Source organism: Amblyomma mixtum, chromosome 7 (genome assembly GCF_055824585.1).
Source record: "Amblyomma mixtum isolate Tamu chromosome 7, ASM5582458v1, whole genome shotgun sequence".
In the NCBI taxonomy this organism is placed as follows: domain Eukaryota; kingdom Metazoa; phylum Arthropoda; class Arachnida; order Ixodida; family Ixodidae; genus Amblyomma; species Amblyomma mixtum.
In genome coordinates, this window is record NC_143018.1 from 95,219,679 (window position 1) to 95,239,850 (window position 20,172).

Below are 20,172 nucleotides of genomic sequence, written 5' to 3' on the forward strand. Positions count from 1 at the left end.
CACGTTTAGGAGTTTTTGTACTTCTATATGTCCGATAAAATTGATTTTGAGTTAAAATAAACTTCAAGAATGGTGACTAGATGATACAAAAGGAACGGAACCACAATAGCGCTTTAAGGAATTTTCAAGCATTTTAGATATCGAAAATAGTGCAAATACCAAGCTGCGGCATATGCTGATGATAATTCCAAGCTCCGCTACGCTTCGCACATGGCTCAGGTGAGAATGCGCACCTTGTGCTGAGAACTCGTCCCGTTGCTTGTCGGAAAGCTTTTGACTTTGTTTCAAAATTTTTGGCTTATAAAGAACTCCCATGCAAAATAGGTAGTGCACATGGAGACACGACAGGCTATTTAGTCATTCCTTCAATTTCTCACAAGGCTAACTCTTGATCACTTATCTTTCCCTTGTGTCGTTTGTTTGACGCTTAGTTGGCTCATATTTTAAAAACGGGATTTCGTAACGCAAAACCTCAACAGATAAACACAAAAAGAGACGGCACAGGTGTTGAAGTCTTGCGCTACAAAATTTAGTTTTTAAATGCTTCCCCTGCTTATGAGCTAGTTGTGGAGTTCAGAATACTCCCTTGGAAACAAACACAGCAAGACTATGCTCTGTCAAAACGAACTTATAAAGAAAAGCATCGTTGTGAGATCTCGCGACATTTCTACGAAACGCTGCACGACTGCAGCACAACTCTCGCTCACCGCGCCCACGCTTTGTGGCCTAACACGGCGTTTCGAATGTTGATGGTGACATTTCGGTTTGACGCCACCATCGCCGCACCGTCAGTCGAAAACGGCAATAAACGATCTCCGTTTTGCTAACAACTTTCTTATTCACTTACATCGTCGGATACGTTATCCTCTCTTTTATCACAGGACATAAATTTGTTGGTTGCTAAGCAGAAGCAAAAGACAGCTGCGATAAGACATGTAGAGCATCACTTTTAACGCCATTTTAGACGTGCCGAAAGGCGTAGTTTCCATACGTTCGCCAACTAGTTTTCACGACCTCAGTCATACTGAAGTCCAGGAATTTGGACATCAGTTTTATATTCGAGGCAACTGTGAAATATTTTAATAGAAAATTATGAAAATAATGCACATAATTACGAATCATATGGTGCGTAGCGAAATCTTTCTTTTAAAGGTTTTTCTTTGCTCACATCGAGTAGTTAAGATTGCTTTACAAAAAAAAGGAGAGGAATGTTTTTGAGGATAGTAGAAACGTAGACCGCAAAAAAATGCGAGCTCCAGAAAAGAGATGTGTAGATATATTGATTGTTTCAGCGTAATCTTACTACATGCGAAAAAAACTGCGCTGATAATTTCCTGCTGAAAACTGCGCTGGTCCAGTATTTCTTAGTATGAACGACAGCGACCCTAAACATCGGTGGCACGCAGTTTGCAAGCCAAAAGCTTCTCTCTTGAGCTGCCTTCGAGCAGTTGTACGGAGCCTTCGGTCCTTTGCCGATAAATGCGAACTTTAGTGGTTGATAAAGCGTTGTCTCACTGGCGTGGCCTTTCGCGACTGCATGGCGTTGTACTATCTGCAAACGCGCTATAGAGTGACTACACTGAAAGTTTCACTAGCCACCGTTGCCGCGCAGGCTGCCGGTAGCCGTAGCCTGAGTTCAGCTGCATGGACACCGTGTTTTGTGGAGGCTCTCGTGAGACAAAAAAAAAGGCGCAGTAGTACTGTCGTAGCAATATGAGGGAGAACAATGTCCGAGAACTCGTTCGGTAATATTTCCATAACTATGTCCGACAAGTGCAGCTTTTCTATTCACTAACTAGTTTTTCATTTGGCGCATAGTATTCAAAAGAAATTCGCAATTAAAAGTATAGTGGAGGAAAACGAGAAAATTCACTATAATGCCGAGAACGCTTGTTCCCCATCATATTGCCTATGATTGTAGATGCAATTACTTTCCGAGGTTCCAGGTTAGAATTTGATTTACGGACCAATGTTAGTTTATTTAAATTTGGGGAAAATTAAATCGACCGGACGATTTATATATCGAGTCGGAAAGACTGCCTCGTTTCCAAAAACAATTATGTCTGAAATCTATAGCGCTCAGTTCCTTTCTCTAAGCCGTAAACAACAGTTACCAAATCATATGCCACAATGCGGCCAGACTGGGTTCCTGTCTGAAGGGTGTCCTAAGCTTGAAGAAGACTACAGGCATCACAACCATTGCATAAGATTTGCGCACACGCATTAAGTGTTCCTAAACATGTCTGCTACCTTTTACCATACTGCTGTGACCTGTCGAGCCTATGGCAGATGCTGAACGGCAATTTTCATCGCAAGATAGCACGAACCAGTTGTAGCGGTGAGCGTGGTGTGCACAATTTCAGACCGACTCTGAAAGTATGTGTTCGACGCTAAAGCTCCATTTCTAGTTCAAAATAGGAATTGGGGTGCATTCAGCGACACACACAATTTTTTAAAACGATTCTTCGCTTCTGGTAGACGGACGACATGATAGCATATGAGTCATTCGCGTGTTGTCTCTGCCCAGAGGCTACGATTCATTGCTTGGCACTAGGAGAAATTGCGCTAGCGCTGGTACTAATATTTTGTTGATTACATCAAGAAAGCTGGGTGAGAGAATTTCATTAGAAGGAACATGCTCGGCATCGCCGTCAGCTTTTAGAGTGTGTATTGTCCATAGAAACCTCGCACTGACGGACCTTTTGAGTGAAAGTGATGCCATGTGATCGGGAAGCGAGTACTGTCAAAGTAGGGCCTATGTAGAATTAATCTTATAGGGTGTATCATATGGGAATTCGCCTTGTTTGATCGTATGGTGCAGGATGAGCCAGCGGTGGTTGTGGTGGTGGTCGGAAATATAGAGCGCTTTTATGGAAGAAAAGCAAAAAAGTAGATGCGTGCCAACCCAGTGAAACTAAGCAAAAGCTGCAGCTGTACTGCATGGCCACAGGAGCTGAAGGAAGTGTAGGAAACACTCACAAGGCTTGAGCGGCGGCATAGCTGGGGGCTTGGCAACGATAATATTAACACGTATAAGCATGGCACTACGTCAAACTAGACTTTCCAATCGTTTTAAGCGGTTGTTGACACGTCTTTTGCACACGTCTATACAATTGTAATGCGAGATGAAGAGTTGTCTCAAATGAGAAGACAGCTTTTTTAAATATTAGTTTTCAGAACCATTGTACCGACTTGTGTGTGAAGCATGCACGCCTGCTTCAACACGGCCCTCCGTGTGTCAACTAACACGGATAAGAACAGACAGCCGTGCGAGGCGAGGCTATTGAGAAACTAGAAGCGGCAACGATGTTAGTCCAGTTCACATCTAGCGAGTACAGTGTCTCAGCATTTTGTGCGATTTGCAACATGTGCAAATTTACATTTTATCGTCTAACTTAGGCTGCCTAGCACTGATATTATTAAAAACAAGTAAGTTTTCCCTTTTGGACTCTGTGGCCTTCTGTCTTCCCTTTCCCGGACTTCGCTCAGGCGCTGCGCTTCTCTCCGTCGTCTCGCGCTGCGCACCCGACCTCCAAGGTGGCCTCGGTGCTGAGCGTGGACTGCCCGACGCTGTCGCTCGCGGCGCAGCTCCTGGCTCCGCCAATCTGTGGCTTGGCCCTGGTGCCCGCGGCCGTGTACATGCTGGCCCGCAGGGTGGGGCCCGCCCCGGCGCTCTGCTCGGCCGCCTGGCCCGCGCTCGTCATGCTGCTCTCGGGGGCTCTCTACCCTTTCCACGAGCGCCTGCAGGTATCTCTGCTTCTACCACAAGTGTGTGTGTGTGTGGGGGGGGGGGGGGGGGGGGATTGGTAATGAATGGTTCCCTCCTTGCCTTTTGTAAGCCCCTCCGTTGAGAACACATTTCAAACAATGGGGGCCGATTAGTTGTGCTGCTAGGGTAGTACTGTAATAGTAGGATTTAGGATGAGGTGAAGGAAGATGCCATCTTCCTTCAACACTACTGTTTAATAGAGCGAGATAAAGAGCAAAAGGGAAGGCACGGCTGTTAACGAGAAGGATGTTCAAGAGTGCGGGCAATAGCGCATGGGAAACAAGCCAAGAAATATGAACATGGAAAGAAGCCAACTAACACAAGATTTGTGCCCCAATTGGTGCAGTTTCTGCAAAGCAAAATTGAAATGCTTAAAGTGATCGGAAGTAGGCATAGGGAGACTTTATCATGACACGAGCGCCTGCAGGTATATATCTACGCTTCTAGAAAATATGTGCGGGCACGCAGAGTGAGGAGTATCACACAATAGTACTCTAATAATAAAATTTAGGATAAGGTGAGTAAGTAGCAGGTACCCTCTTCCTCCAACACTGCTGTTTGACAGAGAGAGCTGCTGCACTTGGGTGGATGCGAATGAGTAATTACTCTCTTAATAGGAAGAGGGAAAACATGGCTGTTAACCAGAAGGCTGTTCAACACTGCGGGCAATAGGAGAAGGGAAATAGGACAAGAAATACGAACAAGGAAAGAAGCTAACTAACACAAAATTTGTGCACCAATTGGTGAAATATTTATGAAGTGAAATTGAAATGCCTAAAGTGATCGTAAGTAAGCATAGAAAGGCTTTATCATGACATTGCAGCTGTTTTCGGTTCTCGGAGGGAAGTTTAAAACACAAAATATGTTTTCATGAGGAAGTGGTAGCGTTTGTTGGTCTATAATTCGGTAATTGCAACATCCCAATCCTTGTGTGTTGTTCAAGGATAAAAGTTAAGGGAGAACACATTAGCAATCTCCGATTTTCTGATGGCATGGTCTTGCTGAGTAACCCAGAGTCCGAAATGTGAATCATAATCCAGGACTTCGACCGCTAAAGCTGGACGGTGGGTTTCAACATTAACATGAAGAAACCGAAAGCAACACTGAACGGTATCGGAAGAGCACAACAGTTTTCGGTTTGGTTGGTTTGGTATATGGGGTTTAACGTCCCAAAGCGACACCGGCTATGCGCGACGCCGTAGTGAAGGGCGCCCAAAATTGCGACCACCTGGGGTTCTTTAACGTGCACTGACATCGCACAGTACACGGGCCTGTAGAATTTCTCCTACAAAGAAATTCAACCTCCACGGCCGGGATCGAACTCGCGTCTTTCGGGTCAGCAGCCGATCACCATAACCACTGAGCCACCGCGGCGGCTCACAACAGTTATCGTTGGACGTGGCAAGCTGATCATGCACAGCCTTTGCAAAAAAAAATACAGGGCGCAGGGTTTGCTTCTGGGCCTTGATGTGCAGCCAGCTGTGCACCTGAAATGTTTCAGACCTATTGCAGGTGAGATTAACTGTAGCTCTCTTCCTTCCAAAAGTTAGGGCTTCAACTGATGTGCAACACATGGCTTAGAGACAAACCGCATGGGCTGTATATTTTTGACAAAGGCAATACATACAACAGCAAGTGATCGAAGATCTTGACCACAGGACAGAAATAGCAAAAAATGTAAGAATGGAATAGTATGCATTTGGCAGCGGCTATCAGATGGTGGTAGAGACATTTACCCATATGCCTTAACAGGAATGTATCTAACTAACCTAAAGAGCAAAAACGTGGACGCTAATGAAAGTGGTTGAAATTAAATTGACTACAGCGCATTTAGCTATGGAAATGAAAATGAGAGGTGTAACGTTAAGAGGCACGAAGAAGCGAGGTTGGGTCAGGGAGCAAACGCTGGTCAGCGAAACCCTAGTACAAATTAGAACAAAGAAATTTGCATGGGCAGACATGTAATGCGACGACAACAAAACCGATGGTTGCATAAAGAAACGCAGTGAATTCCAACGTAGGAAGACCAAAGCAAGTGTCGTAAGAGGGCCAGATGGCCTGGTGAGACTAGGAAGTTTGAGGGGACGATGTGTTTGCAGTTGTGTAATTAAGGATATGGGAGAGGTCTTTGTTTTCAAGTTTCGCAAGCTGGCGGTGATGCCAGCTGATAGCAGGCATTCTTTACTGTTTGCTCTGTAATGCGTCGGAGCTACGAGTGACAACGTAATTCATAAAGCGAATGAGCACTGTCACTTTCCAAAACTTGCAAACGCATTTGGATCTAGTAGTTAGAAACCACTTTCCAAGGCCTTTCAGCACGCTTGAAAAGTTCTACGAGATATTATAATCTCTGCCCTGCAAGGTAGGTTTAGTAATCAATTTATAATCTCAAGTAAAAAAGATGTCAACGTTCTTCTCTTCGCTGAAAGTGCACCTTGTGCTGCCTTGCTTTTTGATGGCAGGTTCTTGTAAGCCGAAGAACAAAACTTTTCCCGCAAGGATGCCTACTTTTGAGAAACCAGCCCCACTTTTGTTGTGACTGGGTGGCTACTTTTAGGCGGCATAATTTTATCCTTGAATGAAAGCTCCTCTGCACACTGTATTTCCGTAAAATTAATTGCCCAAACAGGATGGGAATGCATATTCATTTTGTTTGCAGACCAGATTTCTGAAGAAAATAATTTTATAGCGTATATCACATCTAAACTGGCATTAGTGGCGATAAATACATAAGACCACCTTCGTAAATGTCCGAGACAAAAAAAATCACTTTGGAAGTTAGGGAAGTTGCTTTTAAAGGTCAAGTTTTCCGAGTTATTTTTTTATTCAGACAGCGTGCGCCTGGAAACTTCTTCCACCTATTGTTGCACAAACTACATCCGTTGACAAGTTTTTGAACCGTTTGAGCATGTAAATATTCAGGATGACGTTTTGGTTTTGAACGAAATCCCCCTCTTCTATTGCCAAATAACAAAACTAGAGCTGGATAAATAAATAAAAAAAGCGTTTTTTCATACCGACAGTGACTTTGCCTGACTTAACAGCAATGCAAAGTTATTGCGATGGCCTTGTTTATAGAACGCGCTCACCGACGTGCACTGGATGAGCTCTCGGTTTTTCTCTTTAACTGCCCGCCCTCTACACTTCACTAACCGAAATCGGCAACCATCTGACGGGCAGGAGGTTGTTAGAAATGACGTTATCAAAGCCCTTAAGTTTTTGTGCCGCACTCTATTTTGAAGTTACCAACGCATGCTATTCCTCCTTATTCATTTCCTATGGGGCCACTGTAAAGACTTTCACTTTTTACACGTCGACTGTTGTACTATCGGGGACAAAAGTGCTATACTCCACGCCGCGGGAGCCGGAGCAACGGAAAACTGCGACATTTTTGCGAGCTGAAGCACGAAACATTGAAATCAGCCAAGCGACATGCCTGCTGATAACAAAGGTCACGCACTGGCTGTCTGGACCCCAGATGCCGCCTGTAGACGGCGTAGCAGCGCAGTTTTGATTTTCTACAGGAAATCTACCGAGATAATGGAGTTGAAATTAAATGGGAAGAGAAAAAAAAAGTACCACAACTGTGGGGGTGCACAAAAAATTAAGGCAAGGTTGTCCTCTATCACCGCTGCTGTTCATGTTTTACGTGATAAATATGGAAAGAAGGCTAGAAGAAAGTAATCTAGATCTGTCGTACAGATTAGGCGGAAATGTATTTGAGCAGCGACTCCCGGGTTTAATGTATACGGACGATATGGTACTGTTAGCAGATAGCCAGGATGATTTACAAACTTTGGTTAATTGCTGTGGAGACGAAGGAGACGCTCTAGGATTCAGTTTTAGCGCAACTAAATCAGGTGTGATGATTTTTAACGATACAACTGATCAGGTGCTTACAATACAAGGCCGCAAAATACCCAAAGTGGCCGAATGCAAATACCTCGGGATATCGCTAAACGAAGGGCAGATATACACGGAAAAGCATGAACAGGCTCTTGGGGCAAAAGGATTAAGAGACGCCGGGATGATGAAACCTAGGGCATTATGGGGATACAACAAATATGAAGTGCTAAGAGGCATTTGGAAAGGAATAATGGTGCCGGGAATTACTTTCGGCAATGCGGTTCTGTGCTTAAGGGCAGAAGTTCAGTCTAGATTAGACGTAAATCAGAGAGCTGTTGGAAGATTAGCACTAGGTGCCCACGGCAAAACCACAAACGAGGCAGTACAACGGGATATGGGCTGGGCATCGTTCGAAGTACGGGAAGCTAATAGTAAAATACTATACGAAGAACGCCTGAGGAAATTGGAGGATAACAGGTGGGCAGCTAAGGTATTTAAATATTTATACGGAAAGATCGTTGACTCACAGTGGCGGAAAAGAACTAGGATAATAACCAGTAAGTATGCCTGTCATAAGGACGGAGAAATAAAGGGCATTAAACGACAGGTTAAATACGCGGGAGTTAAAAATCGGATTAATTCAATGGAAAACAAACATAGCTTTATCGATACTGGAAAAGGCAGATCAGGAAAGAATTTTTCTATGATAACTCAAGAGGCAGTTCCCTACTTTTTGAAGCTAGGTCAGGGTGTTTTGGAACACGCAGCTACAAAAAGAAATTTAACGAAGATGACACATGTGCAGTATGTGGTAGATCCGTGGAAACAGTTGAACACCTCATACTCAAATGTAATGGTATTCATCCGGATGTCGCTGCAGGCACAGTCACTCTTCCTGAGAACCTAGCGTTTGAAGGTAACAATGGTCATATAAATGAATCTGCAATGGAAGTTAGCAAAAAGCGATTGGAGGATTGGTGGCTGCAAAGCAGAGATGTGGTATAAGGTTAGAAGTGTAGGAAACCATAGGTAAAGGTGATGGTGAATCTTAATGAGAATTGACAACACAGTTAAAAAGAATAATAAAGAAGGAAAAGCTGAGCATGGTGGCAATTGCTACCACAGCCGTTTCAAAGGGGGCGCTCCTATTCATCCATCCATCCGTTGCTCCGGCTCCCGCCGCGTGGAGTTTACCACTTTTGACCCCGATAGTAAGTTCGGTTAGCCCAATGTTGCGCACGCTCAGTAAGGTGCTTCAAATTCAGCCAACTGAACAGGTGCTGCCACGTTCGAGTGGGACCATGGTTGCTACCAGAAGAGTGAACTAGAACAGGCCTTTACACGGCTCACGAAACCATAGATGAGGAAGATGATGATGATGAAAACGTTTATTGAAAACCAAAACGGCTTGGGTTACAGCAAGACTGATAGGGTCCCCAGTTCGGGACACCGTTGGTTAAAAACGGTGCCAAAGAAAAAGTGCCGGCAGAAGCCATAGTGACGGCTACGCAGTGAAGAGGGCATTGTTGCACGCTTCTTACGAATGCTTAGCTTTTGGTGATGCTGTTGTAATCCCGCGAATGTGTCTTGGTGCAAATGCAATGTCATACTTAAATGCCAAAGCGGTGTGACGCGACTTAATTTGCACATCACGTCGACACCATCAGCGTAAGAAAGTACCGAAGGTGCAGCTAGGGAAGTAAAGAGTCTGGCGTTTCCTGCCTGTTCTCTCTTCTCCTGGGTAGTCGGTGGTATCAGTAAAGCGACCGTTCTACTGATGTCTTACAGAGGCGCAACATCAAGCATCGTGACGAGCGTGTGGTCCGCACCATGGACGTGCTCAGCTCCATTCGCACGGTCAAGATGAACGGCTGGGAACGCACTCACCTGGAAAAAATCAGGCTCGTCCGCGAGCGGGAACTGAAGGATGTGTTCGCCATGAACATGCTCAACTCATTCCAGGACGCTTTCTGCGGCGCCGCCGGAGCCATGGTAAATGATGAAGCCTTTCCTGATTGGTTCAATTTCCGACATTTGTTTCTTACGTTGTTTCTGTTGAGTAAGTAGGCGAAAAGCAAGACGGCGAATAACTTGGAGTCAGCGTGAACGTAAGGAAACAAAACTTCTCTGCGAGGCAGTAATTTCTGCGTAATTGCAGAGTCCCCCGTGAAGTCAATAGAAATTATTGTAACGTGACTGCAGAATCTTTGTCGCGAAAAAAAACTATTCCCAACGACAGGGCGGTTCAGTACTGAGTTTTCCTCCTTACTATAATCCTATATCTTATGAAACTTCAGAAATTTCTGTTCTAAGCACAAAACTTTTATCTTGCCTGCCCGAACTGATCAGGAGATGTCGAATAGTTTTTCCTGATTTTAACGACATCGACCACATGCTGCCTCTCCGCTCACAGTAGCTTACTTATTATGCAGTTCGAATACCTGCAAGATACTGCAGCCTTGTGCCCTTTAGAGGTTGTATGCCTTTAGCTGTTCATTTTAAAACGGGCATTTCGAGTCCGCCTGGTCCTCTGTCACTGCTCACTCAGATACACCAGTGGCTTTCAGGCGTTTCCTGAAAGCGAGCCGGTAATTGGGTAAAATGCTACCGCACCTCACCGTTACCGCAGTCAATGACAGCTAGTGGACAGGTCCGGTCGCCTACTATTGACAAACTGCTGCGACGTGCCTCACCAGTGGCTGCATATCGCAGTCATTGTCATCCAGTGATAAGGTCCGGTCGCCATCACCCAATGGGCGGCTGGCTTTCCACGGACGCTCGAAACCGTGAGTATATCTGAGTGACCAAAGCCAGTGGACCAGAAGGACTCGAAACAGTCATTTTAAAATGGACAGCTTATAGAACACGACCCGTGGTCACTATATCACTTAATTTCACCTCAACAATTAAACATTTTTAAAACCAGCCAAACCTGCACCTTTTCTTTTCTTGAACCCTTCAACTATGCCATACATTGTCTGACCTTTATCTTTAGCGCATTTTACTGGCGACTAGTGTGAGATTAGGCACCATTAGCATACCGTGTACCGTGTTAGGGCCGTTTCACATGCTGCGACTAGAACGAAAATAGTCGGCCTAGTCGGTGACGCCGCAGTGCGATTTTCGCACAGTGCTTTCACATGCAATGCGTACCCAGCGAATTCGGTCGGAGGGACACGCAAGGTTGCTCGATGTTCGCATAGGCAACCCATGATTAAACGCGACAGAAACGCAGCACGGAATGTGTTGACGATGTTATTACCAGCGTGTTTTTAGATGCAAGGAAATATTTCGTATGTTTTGATTAGAATAAGCAGTTTTGCTTACGCGGCGGGAACAGCTCCCACTTGACCCCACGTCGAGACGGCACGTGACGTCACGTCACGTGCGAGCTGTTGCCGCGGCCGGTCTCGACGCACGTGCGCTCTCGCTCGCGCGCCTGGAGACCGGTCGTGGCCGCGGCAGCCATGGAGGAAAAAAAACTGAGGAGGGAGCGTCCGGCGACAACCTTGAAGCCTAGTCTTAACAAGTAAAGATATAGCAAAAAAAAAAGAGAGTGTGTCCCCCCGTGATCGCACCACGTGATAGCGTGCGGTAAAGTCTAGCCCCGCTGCGCGCGCGCATGCGCCGATTAGCGCGGCAGACTAAATGTAGATCAACTTCCTTGCTGTAGACGCCCGCGACGCGGGTCGCGCATACGCGCGCACTAAAACATACCGGAATCAAAACATAAAGGACCGGCTCGGAGAGCGAAAAACTGAGGGAGAAAACGACTTCAAAACACTCGGCTTGCGAACGCTGGCCGCGTGACGTCATGCTCCCTCCTTAGTTTTTTTTCCTCCATGGCGGCAGCTGCTCCCGCGTGACGTCACGTCACGTGAAGTCTCGGCGCTGCCCATTGGTCAGTCGCAGAGCGAACACACCGACGCTGCGACTGGATTCCAACCAGACGGAACTTGGTCGCAGGCCGTCTGCGGCTAGACCGACGGCCCTCCCCAGTAGCAGACCGACAGAATTCGCAGCGTCGCAGGCGAGAATCGCATGCATGTGAAACGGCCCGTACCCGTACCAGAGTACCGGGAGCCCGCTCAGCGCCGGTGAGCACGCGCTGATTGGTCCCGATACTGTAGACGCGAGGGCAGCTGCCAGGCACCTGGCGCCATCTGGCGCCGTCAAGGAGATTTGCGCTTGCGCATGCACTCCGCGCGGGCTCCCGGTAATCAGGTAAAGGTAACACGGTATGCTAAATAATTAAGCAAACAAGGGAAGGGGATGAGGGGCTCGTTATAAATATGACAGAAGCCAACAGCCACAGAAACCAAGGGGCACAGGGGATTTTTTTTAAGTTATTTATTTTGTGGTGTTGATCAGTTTAGAATATTACTGAATATGTTATCGTTTTTTTTAAGATACCTGATTAGAAAAGCAGAAGAAAAAACAACCACCTGCCGCCGGTGGGATCCGAACCCACGACCTCCGAATTACGCGTCCGGTGCTCTACCTCTGAGCTACGGCGACGGCTGTCAATTCTTCTGCTTTCGGGGGTATTTATGTTTACAACTAACCTAACCTTGAGAGTGTTCATCAGCGCCACCCACGTTCATAAGCGGCGGACGTAGAACGTCCTGAGTTACCGCAGGTGTGACGTAGAACGTCATCGAACGGAGAGGGTGGAAGCTGCGTGAGAACCCTCTTATGCTTCCTAAGGCGTCAAGGCTGCCAGAATCAAGGCCCTCGCTAAGCAATTAAGCAAACAAGGGAAGGGGATGAGGGGCTCGTTATAAATATGACAGAAGCCAACAGCCACAGAAACCAAGGGGCACAGGGGATTTTTTTTTAAGTTATTTATTTTGTGGCGTTTATCAGTTTATGAACCGCTTATGAACGTGGGTGGCGCTGATGAACACTCTCAAGGTTAGGTTACTTGTAAACATAAATACCCCCGAAAGCAGAAGAATTGACAGCCGTCGCCGTAGCTCAGAGGTAGCGCCGTAGCACCGGACGCGTAATTCGGAGGTCGTGGGTTCGGATCCCACCGGCGGCAGGTGGTTGTTTTTTCTTCTGCTTTTCTAATCAGTTATCTTAAAAAAAACGATAACATATTCAGTAATATTCTAAACTGGTCAACACCACAAAATAAATAACTTAAAAAAAATCCCCTGTGCCCCTTGGTTTCTGTGGCTGTTGGCTTCTGTCATATTTATAACGAGCCCCTCATCCCCTTCCCTTGTTTGCTTAATTGCTTAGCGAGGGCCTTGATTCTGGCAGCCTTGACGCCTTAGGAAGCATAACAGGGTTCTCACGCAGCTTCCACCCTCTCCGTTCGATGACGTTCTACGTCACACCTGCGGTAACTCAGGACGTTCTACGTCCGCCGCTTATGAACGTGGGTGGCGCTGATGAACACTCTCAAGGTTAGGTTACTTGTAAACATAAATACCCCCGAAAGCAGAAGAATTGACAGCCGTCGCCGTAGCTCAGAGGTAGAGCACCGGACGCGTAATTCGGAGGTCGTGGGTTCGGATCCCACCGGCGGCAGGTGGTTGTTTTTTCTTCTGCTTTTCTAATCAGTTATCTTAAAAAAAACGATAACATATTCAGTAATATTCTAAACTGATCAACACCACAAAATAAATAACTTAAAAAAAAATCCCCTGTGCCCCTTGGTTTCTGTGGCTGTTGGCTTCTGTCACGGTATGCTAAAGGCGTATGTTGATTGCCGCCATTCCGCGACGTCTCGTCACTTGATATGCCTACCGTCAACGAGATCACCGCTTGGCGGTGTCTATCACACAAACGCTCACCGAGTCGCGCATGCGCTTCTTGCAGATGATCCTGGTGATGTACGCCACGTTGAGAGTCGTAAATCCGGGACGAGTGCTGAATGCTGCGGAGTCCTTCGCTGCCATTTACCTGCTTTCGCTGATTGAGACGATCGTCTTCTGCTTCTCAGTCACAGTCAGGATGGGAACAGCGGTACGGCACGTTTACGAAGCTACGTTTTAGTCCAACTGGCGTTTTCTAGTCAAGGACGAAAAACTTGAGGGGCAGTAGACAAGTGGCGGTTGAGGACCACGAGTGCAACTTCCTCCGTGTTTCACCCAACGGCAGACACTTGGCAGCGCAAAATAACAGAGAAAACTAATGACGGGAGCCAACAGTCACCAAAACCAAGGAGCATAGGGTATATTCATTCATTCAGAATTTATTTCAGACAACGGAGAGGTTGTCCAGGGTGACGTCGCAAAAGGCATACATTGCCCGACGAGGCCACGCCATGTTAATTTTTGCATGTTAATTTTTAGCCCCACCATGGGCTAAAAATTAACATGCACAAAATCAAAGTAATGTTCAACAGCCTATCAAGGGAACAGAAGTTCGCAATTGGTGGCGAGGTGCTGGTAGTAGTAAGGGAGTACGTATACTTAGGGCAGGTAGTGACCACTGATCTGGATCATGATAGGGAAACAACTAGAAGAATAAGAATGGGGTGGAGCGCATATGGCAGGTTCTCTCAGATCATGAATGGCAGTTTACCGATATCCCTCAAGAGAAAAGTATACAACAGGTGCATCTTACCGGTACTCACCTATGGGGCAGAAACGTGGAGGCTAACAAAGAGGGTTCAGCTTAAGTTAAGGACAACGCAGCGAGCTATGGAAAGAAAAATGATAGGTGTAACGTTAAGAGATCGGAAGCGGGTGGAGTGGGTGAGAGAACAAACGCGCGTTAATGATATCCTAGTTGAAATCAAGAGGAAGAAGTGGGCTTGGGCAGGGCATGTAATGCGAAGGCAAGATAACCGCTAGTCCTTAAGGGTAACGGAGTGGATTCCAAGAGAAGGCAAGCGTAGCAGGGGGCGGCAGAAAATTAGGTGGGCGGATGAGATTAAGAAATTTGCGGGAATATGGTGGCCGCGGCTGGCGAAGGACACGGTTAATTGGAGAGACATGGGAGAGGCCTTTGCCCTGCAGTGGGCGTAGTCAGGCTGATGATGATGATGATGATCACCGGCTACAAAAATCAAGAAGAGCATTACATAATAGAACACACTTTCATTAGTTTTACACAATATATCAAGACATCCTTACAAACACTGGCTTTCCGCGGAAAAACAGACAGCATACTTTAACCACAATTCGACCATAGCAATATTTAAAAAACATAAACAAGTGATAGGTATACGTTTAGTTTTCATCTTTAAGGTTCATTTATGAGCATTGTTTTAGTTAACATTTTGTATTTACGTATACAGGGGGGGCTGCGTGCAGTATCCATAATAATAGGGTATCGATTATTTAATTGAGGAATTTGCCACCCTAATTTTTTGAAGACCATAATTTGTGCGTACACGAGGTGTTTTCATACTTTGTTTCCTAAGTTCTTGTGTGCTAAGTTTAGTGTGATAGGTGGTGTCGAAGGTTATTTGGTCTAGTTTGTACTGGCGTAATATTTCAAGACATAGTTTGTATGTGTGCAGTTTACTTATTTCTAGTATTCCATAAGACCTAAACAAAGGCCGGCAGCTGCGCAATAACTGTATTTTCCCAATATCTCGTAATGCCCGCTTTTGAACTGCAAGGAGGGAATCTCGATTTGTCTGTGTCGTCGTTAACCCTACAAGGGAACAGTAGCTTAAACGGGAATGTATTTATGAATAGTATATTTGCCGCTTTATGGACAGTTTATGTTTTGAAATAAGGTGAAATCAGTAATCCGAAACCTCTAAATGTGTGTGGCAAAATCACAGGTGCATTCGTGAAGTCACTAGGTTACCAAATAGTGCAATATGTTTAAATGCGAATCGCCGAGTCAGAAAATTAGTCGTTTGTAATACCGTAGCTTCCGGACTAAACATCAATCCCGCTTTACATTTCAGGTGCCTATATAAGACATTTTTTTTTTAAGGGGAAAGTAACGCGAACGCAATTGTCCGAGGTCGAAGCTCCAGTAAGTGCCTGTAGCAGTAGTAAAAGCTAGTCTGCTCCACAAAGTCGACGTATGCAGAGTGCAAGTGTGATTAGGACAAACATGGCAGCATTGAGACCCTTGTGCACCATGAGGCGTAACGGGCAAGGATCAAAGGGACGGTACTGCACTGTTCCTCACATTTAACCAGTAAAGAAGAAAAATTTTACCTTTAAGCTCCTACTATCCGCACATTGTATATCGGAAAATACTGTATTTCTAACCATATCTGCAGTTTGAATAAGTCAAGCAACGTGCACGACTGAGAATGACGTGGTTGTAGGCCATTTCGTAGGACATCGTGAGGAGCAAAGCCGTGAAACAGGACGGGACAGAGGCAGGTGACAACACAGGGGGCTGTTGTCGCCTTCCTCTGTCCCGTCCTGTTTTGCTGTTTTGCTCCTCACGGTGCACGACTGATTACCATAATCATTTTGAGGGACCAGCCAGGATAACTGTTCATGAGCACTTAAACATCTTCTCATCGTTTCATTTACACATCCTTGTGCGTCTTCTGCCACTCATCCATTCGTAGGAAGGCAATACTGTGTAGAGCTAATCGATCCTATGCTGAAGAAAATTCTCGCCTGCTTTCTTGAGTTTGTATGTCGAAAGCGAAAAGAAAGAAGCACGTATACACGCAGCACAGAAATGGCGTAACTATTAAGCAAACAAAAAAAGTCGTTAGATATGCATCACCTCTTTAAATTTTATGTTTCGAACTCAGACTGGACAAAATTTTGGAAAACGTGTTTTGAAGCAAATGGCCTAGCCGCATAAAGTGCCTGTGCATGGTCACTATAGTGTAACATTGTACGCGTAACTTCAGTCATTGTGGGCAGACCCGATTGGGGGCAGTTGTTTTTGGTATAGAAGAGATAAATTAGCCAAAATGCAGGCGCTCTCACTGGGGCCATCCGAAGCGTCTGGTCTTCAAAATCTGTAGTGCGCAGCGCGCATCGAAGGGGCGAAGAAAATCGTGGAAAAAACAGGGGGCGCGGAAGAAAATGTCTCTATTTTCAGGATCCGGGGGTTTTAGACCAGCCTGAAAGCTGAAAAGTTATCAACACATGCCGTGGGGCCCCGCGACTCTTGCCGGCTCTCCATGAAGATTGTGGCATATTTTCCACAAGTAAATATCATGGCAGTGTCGCAGTTTGCTAAAAGCTACTGGCGCTCTTGCACGACCATTCTTCGGCGAATGCTGCGAGTTTCAGCGAACGTAAACGCGAAAACATCTATATCCCACTGACCGCATGCTCAAACATGCATGCCTTTCAGATGACTACTACGATTAGAAGAATTTCCGAACTTTGCACTGCCGATGAAGACTGCGACGATACTGGCGTCGAGAAGTTCGCTAGGAGAGGTATGTGACATCTTTGCCCCCGTCTTAAGGTGCACGAGATAAGTTGATTATGGTTGAAAGTTTAGGATAATTTCTGTGCTGAAGAATACAGTGACAGAGTACACGCTAAAGCTGCGCTTTCTTACTCAGATGTCTGCTCCTCTTCCATCACGTTCATTCATTATGCGAGTAATGGAGGTATAGCGGATGCAGGTTTTCGCTCTCTTTTCGCTACAATTGCAGCAAAATAAGAGTTCCATGAAGCACTAATATCCATTAAAGCGGATCATGAGTCCAGAGAATGGACTAGTTCAGAGTTAAGTGAAAAACTTTGCTAATGCCGGGTATTTAACTAATTCACACCACACATGGGTTTTTGAAGCAATAAAAATGGCTACTAGTGCGTAGAAATAACGGCGTTGTAAGGCATGAGACAAGACGTGAGTCAAGTTATTACAAATTAGGTTAATGTTACAGTTAATTTTTAAATATAGGAGTTAGGCGACTGGTTGGAATTAAACTGTAGCTGGCTGCTATGTAACCATATAAGGTTTTAGAACTTCAAAGGCGCTATAACATTCGCGCTATGGTAAACTTATAAATTGGTTTTTGAGGAATGGGAATGGCGCAGTATCTGTGGCTTCACACATTTTGGCCATAGCGCGCCTTTCAAAAAGCATGCGTCCTCAGCGGGCGCCAAGCAACCATCACCAAAACACGCCACTGCGTGGCGTTCATTGACCACGTGACCTGTTCATTCTCGCCTGAGCGGAGGAGCTAGGTACTGCTCTCTGCCCACGCCCGCACTGGCGGGATGGGGTTGCGCGTGCCTAATACCCCTGTCATACCCCTGTGACTCGATGCCGGCCCCTCAAGAGTGCTTGAGGTTCCAAGCACAATCGAAAGCACTCTCGCTCTCACGAAGCTATAAAAATAAACACTAGTTAACAAAACAAGACCACAACTGTTGTTGTTGTAATTAAAATGCAAGACAGAACATTTTCAGGCACTATGACTGCTTATATGCAAACATATTTATAAATAATTTCGACACCACGCTCCAAGTTTCGCCGTCAGTGTAAACAACAAAGATGGCGTCGTCCTGATCGTCGACGCGCAGACTGTGGAGCGAGCGCGAGACAGCCGCTCTCATCGACTGCTGGCAAGACCACCTAGATAATTTGCGGCGCCAAAAGAGAAACGCCGTAGTCTACGCAGAAATCGCGGAGGCGTTGCGGACCCTCGGGTTCCATCGCATACCAGCAGAGGTACAGAGGTGCGTCGCACGTCTGGCTACGGATTTGGCTGCTGCTGCTCCCGACTGCACAGTGTTGCCGGACATCACCTTGTTATGGCTGTTGGAGGAACATTTGGCGCCACCTAACACACATTAGGGAAACTTCTCAAGGAGCATTGAAAATGCCCGTATAGCACCGGATGTTTCAAGCGTGCTCGAAAATCTCGATGCAGATCGAGTTCAATGAGCATCGAAAGTGCTCGTGTGACAGGGGTATAAGACACGCGCTTTCCGTGAAGGGAGCGTGACCGCCAAAATTTGTTGAGCCATAGCGTCAGGGGTAATCCCATTTTTCATATTCTAAACAGTGATACAGGTATTACTAACAACCGGCTGCCAATTGCTAATTACAGCCTGACGCCTATTCGAAGCAGTGAAAAGTGAGCTATGGCAAGATGCGTCGTCAGAAACAGCAGTCGGCAAGAACGGAGCACGACCCGGAGCGCGTTGTGTTATTCCGATGACCAGTCACAACAGTAGAGAACTTCAGCTTTTAATTGCTTGTGTTTCTTAACCAAGCTGGAGACACCATTCGTCTTGCGATTGTAAGTTCTTATGGTTAAAATCTTTTTCAGGTAAAGATGCTTTTACAATGAATTATTCTCTTGTAGCGAAGGATTTTGGTGGCGCGGTCATAAACATCGCCGGAGCTTCACTGCCGACTTAGGTTGTGTCCGAACATATAAAAAATTGCTTACTCTGGTTTCTTTTTAACACGATTCACCGGTTTTCTTATGTCCGGCTACGCTAGATTATCTATACCACAGGAGCCAGCGTTGCATCTATTACTTAAACATTAGTGGCGCCCTACCGTGAAAGACGTGTTGCATTCAGGGAATACAACAAACAAGGCTTCTATATACTTCTGTTTTCTTAGTGTCTTTTACAAAGGCACCCAGGCTACCCTGAATGTTGCACATGCTATCAGCAGACGTCTTAGCATCTAGAAGGAGTGTGCAGGTTCGTGCCCTGGTCATCCTTATAGTCGAGGAAAGCTAACGAGTACGTTTCCGCTGCGATGCTTCTTTTCTTTTGTTTCATTAGTTTCTCTGATATTGGCTGTTCCTCTGAGTGACGTTGACCGTAGGGTATAAAGTCGCGCTGGTCGTGGTTGAACCAGGCCTACGGTGCGACTTTCTTGCATAAACGTCCCCTGCGCTCATGCGCATCTAGTGGACCAGTGCCGACGCCGAAAAATGTCGCAGAACGACGACTAGCTTGACATGTCTGACGAGCTTCATCGGCGCTGCTTGGTGGTTGTCTAAAGAACTGGCGGAGGATGTCCTTGTTCCACGTCAGAACTGGATGCGGCGGCGCCTCAAAATCGGCTATGAAGTAATTTGTTGTTCACTTCCCCAATTTTCTAGTTTTTTCACAATTTGCGTGACAACCGCACGGAAAGTAAACTTAAAGAAAGGTTACGAAACACAGCATATGGTTCCTTTTGGAAATAGGCTTTACATAGGGAGGAAGCAGAATGTGTGGATTCGGAAAGTTATCATAGCCAGAAGATGTAAGGCCGAGGCTGCTGCCGGGGCTGAACGAGGCGCAGACCCTTCACACTGTCTTCACAGTGTGAAGACACTGGGAAGGCAGTGGAAGGCAGAGCTCTCCCCTTCACACTGGGAAGGCAGTGTTGTATTGGAGTTAGTTTTTCTTTTGGTGAAAATGTGCAGGGGAACTCATCCTGGAAAAGTGCACCTTTGTCCGGACGACGACAGATGAGCTGTGCAAACCGTGCCTGGAAGGCGTGAATCTGCACGTACAGCCCGGAACAATGGTGGCTGTGGTGGGATTCGTAGGCAGTGGCAAGTCCACGCTACTGTCTGCCATACTGGGTGATCTTCATCGCGTCGACGGCACGCTTTGCATCGGCGTGAGTTCATTATTTATTTACTCTCCCCGTCCGTGTTCTCTTTCGCTCCCTGCTCCATGATCGCGAGC

At 46.1% G+C, this 20,172-nt stretch overlaps 1 protein-coding gene across 6 annotated transcripts in view; it reads left to right on the forward strand.

Moving 5' to 3' along the window:
• The window catches only part of LOC149336900 (ATP-binding cassette sub-family C member 2-like), a 166,994-nt gene that overhangs the window by 115,786 nt on the left and 31,036 nt on the right, over window positions 1–20,172 (forward strand). For all 6 annotated transcript variants that reach the window (XM_089553194.1, XM_089553192.1, XM_089553193.1 and 3 more), the window contains 5 exons: window positions 3,490–3,747; window positions 9,404–9,607; window positions 13,445–13,591; window positions 16,865–16,952; window positions 19,905–20,104. In XM_089553194.1, the coding sequence (XP_089409320.1) occupies window positions 3,490–3,747; window positions 9,404–9,607; window positions 13,445–13,591; window positions 16,865–16,952; window positions 19,905–20,104 (897 nt within the window). The remainder of the gene's footprint in view (window positions 1–3,489; window positions 3,748–9,403; window positions 9,608–13,444; window positions 13,592–16,864; window positions 16,953–19,904; window positions 20,105–20,172) is intronic.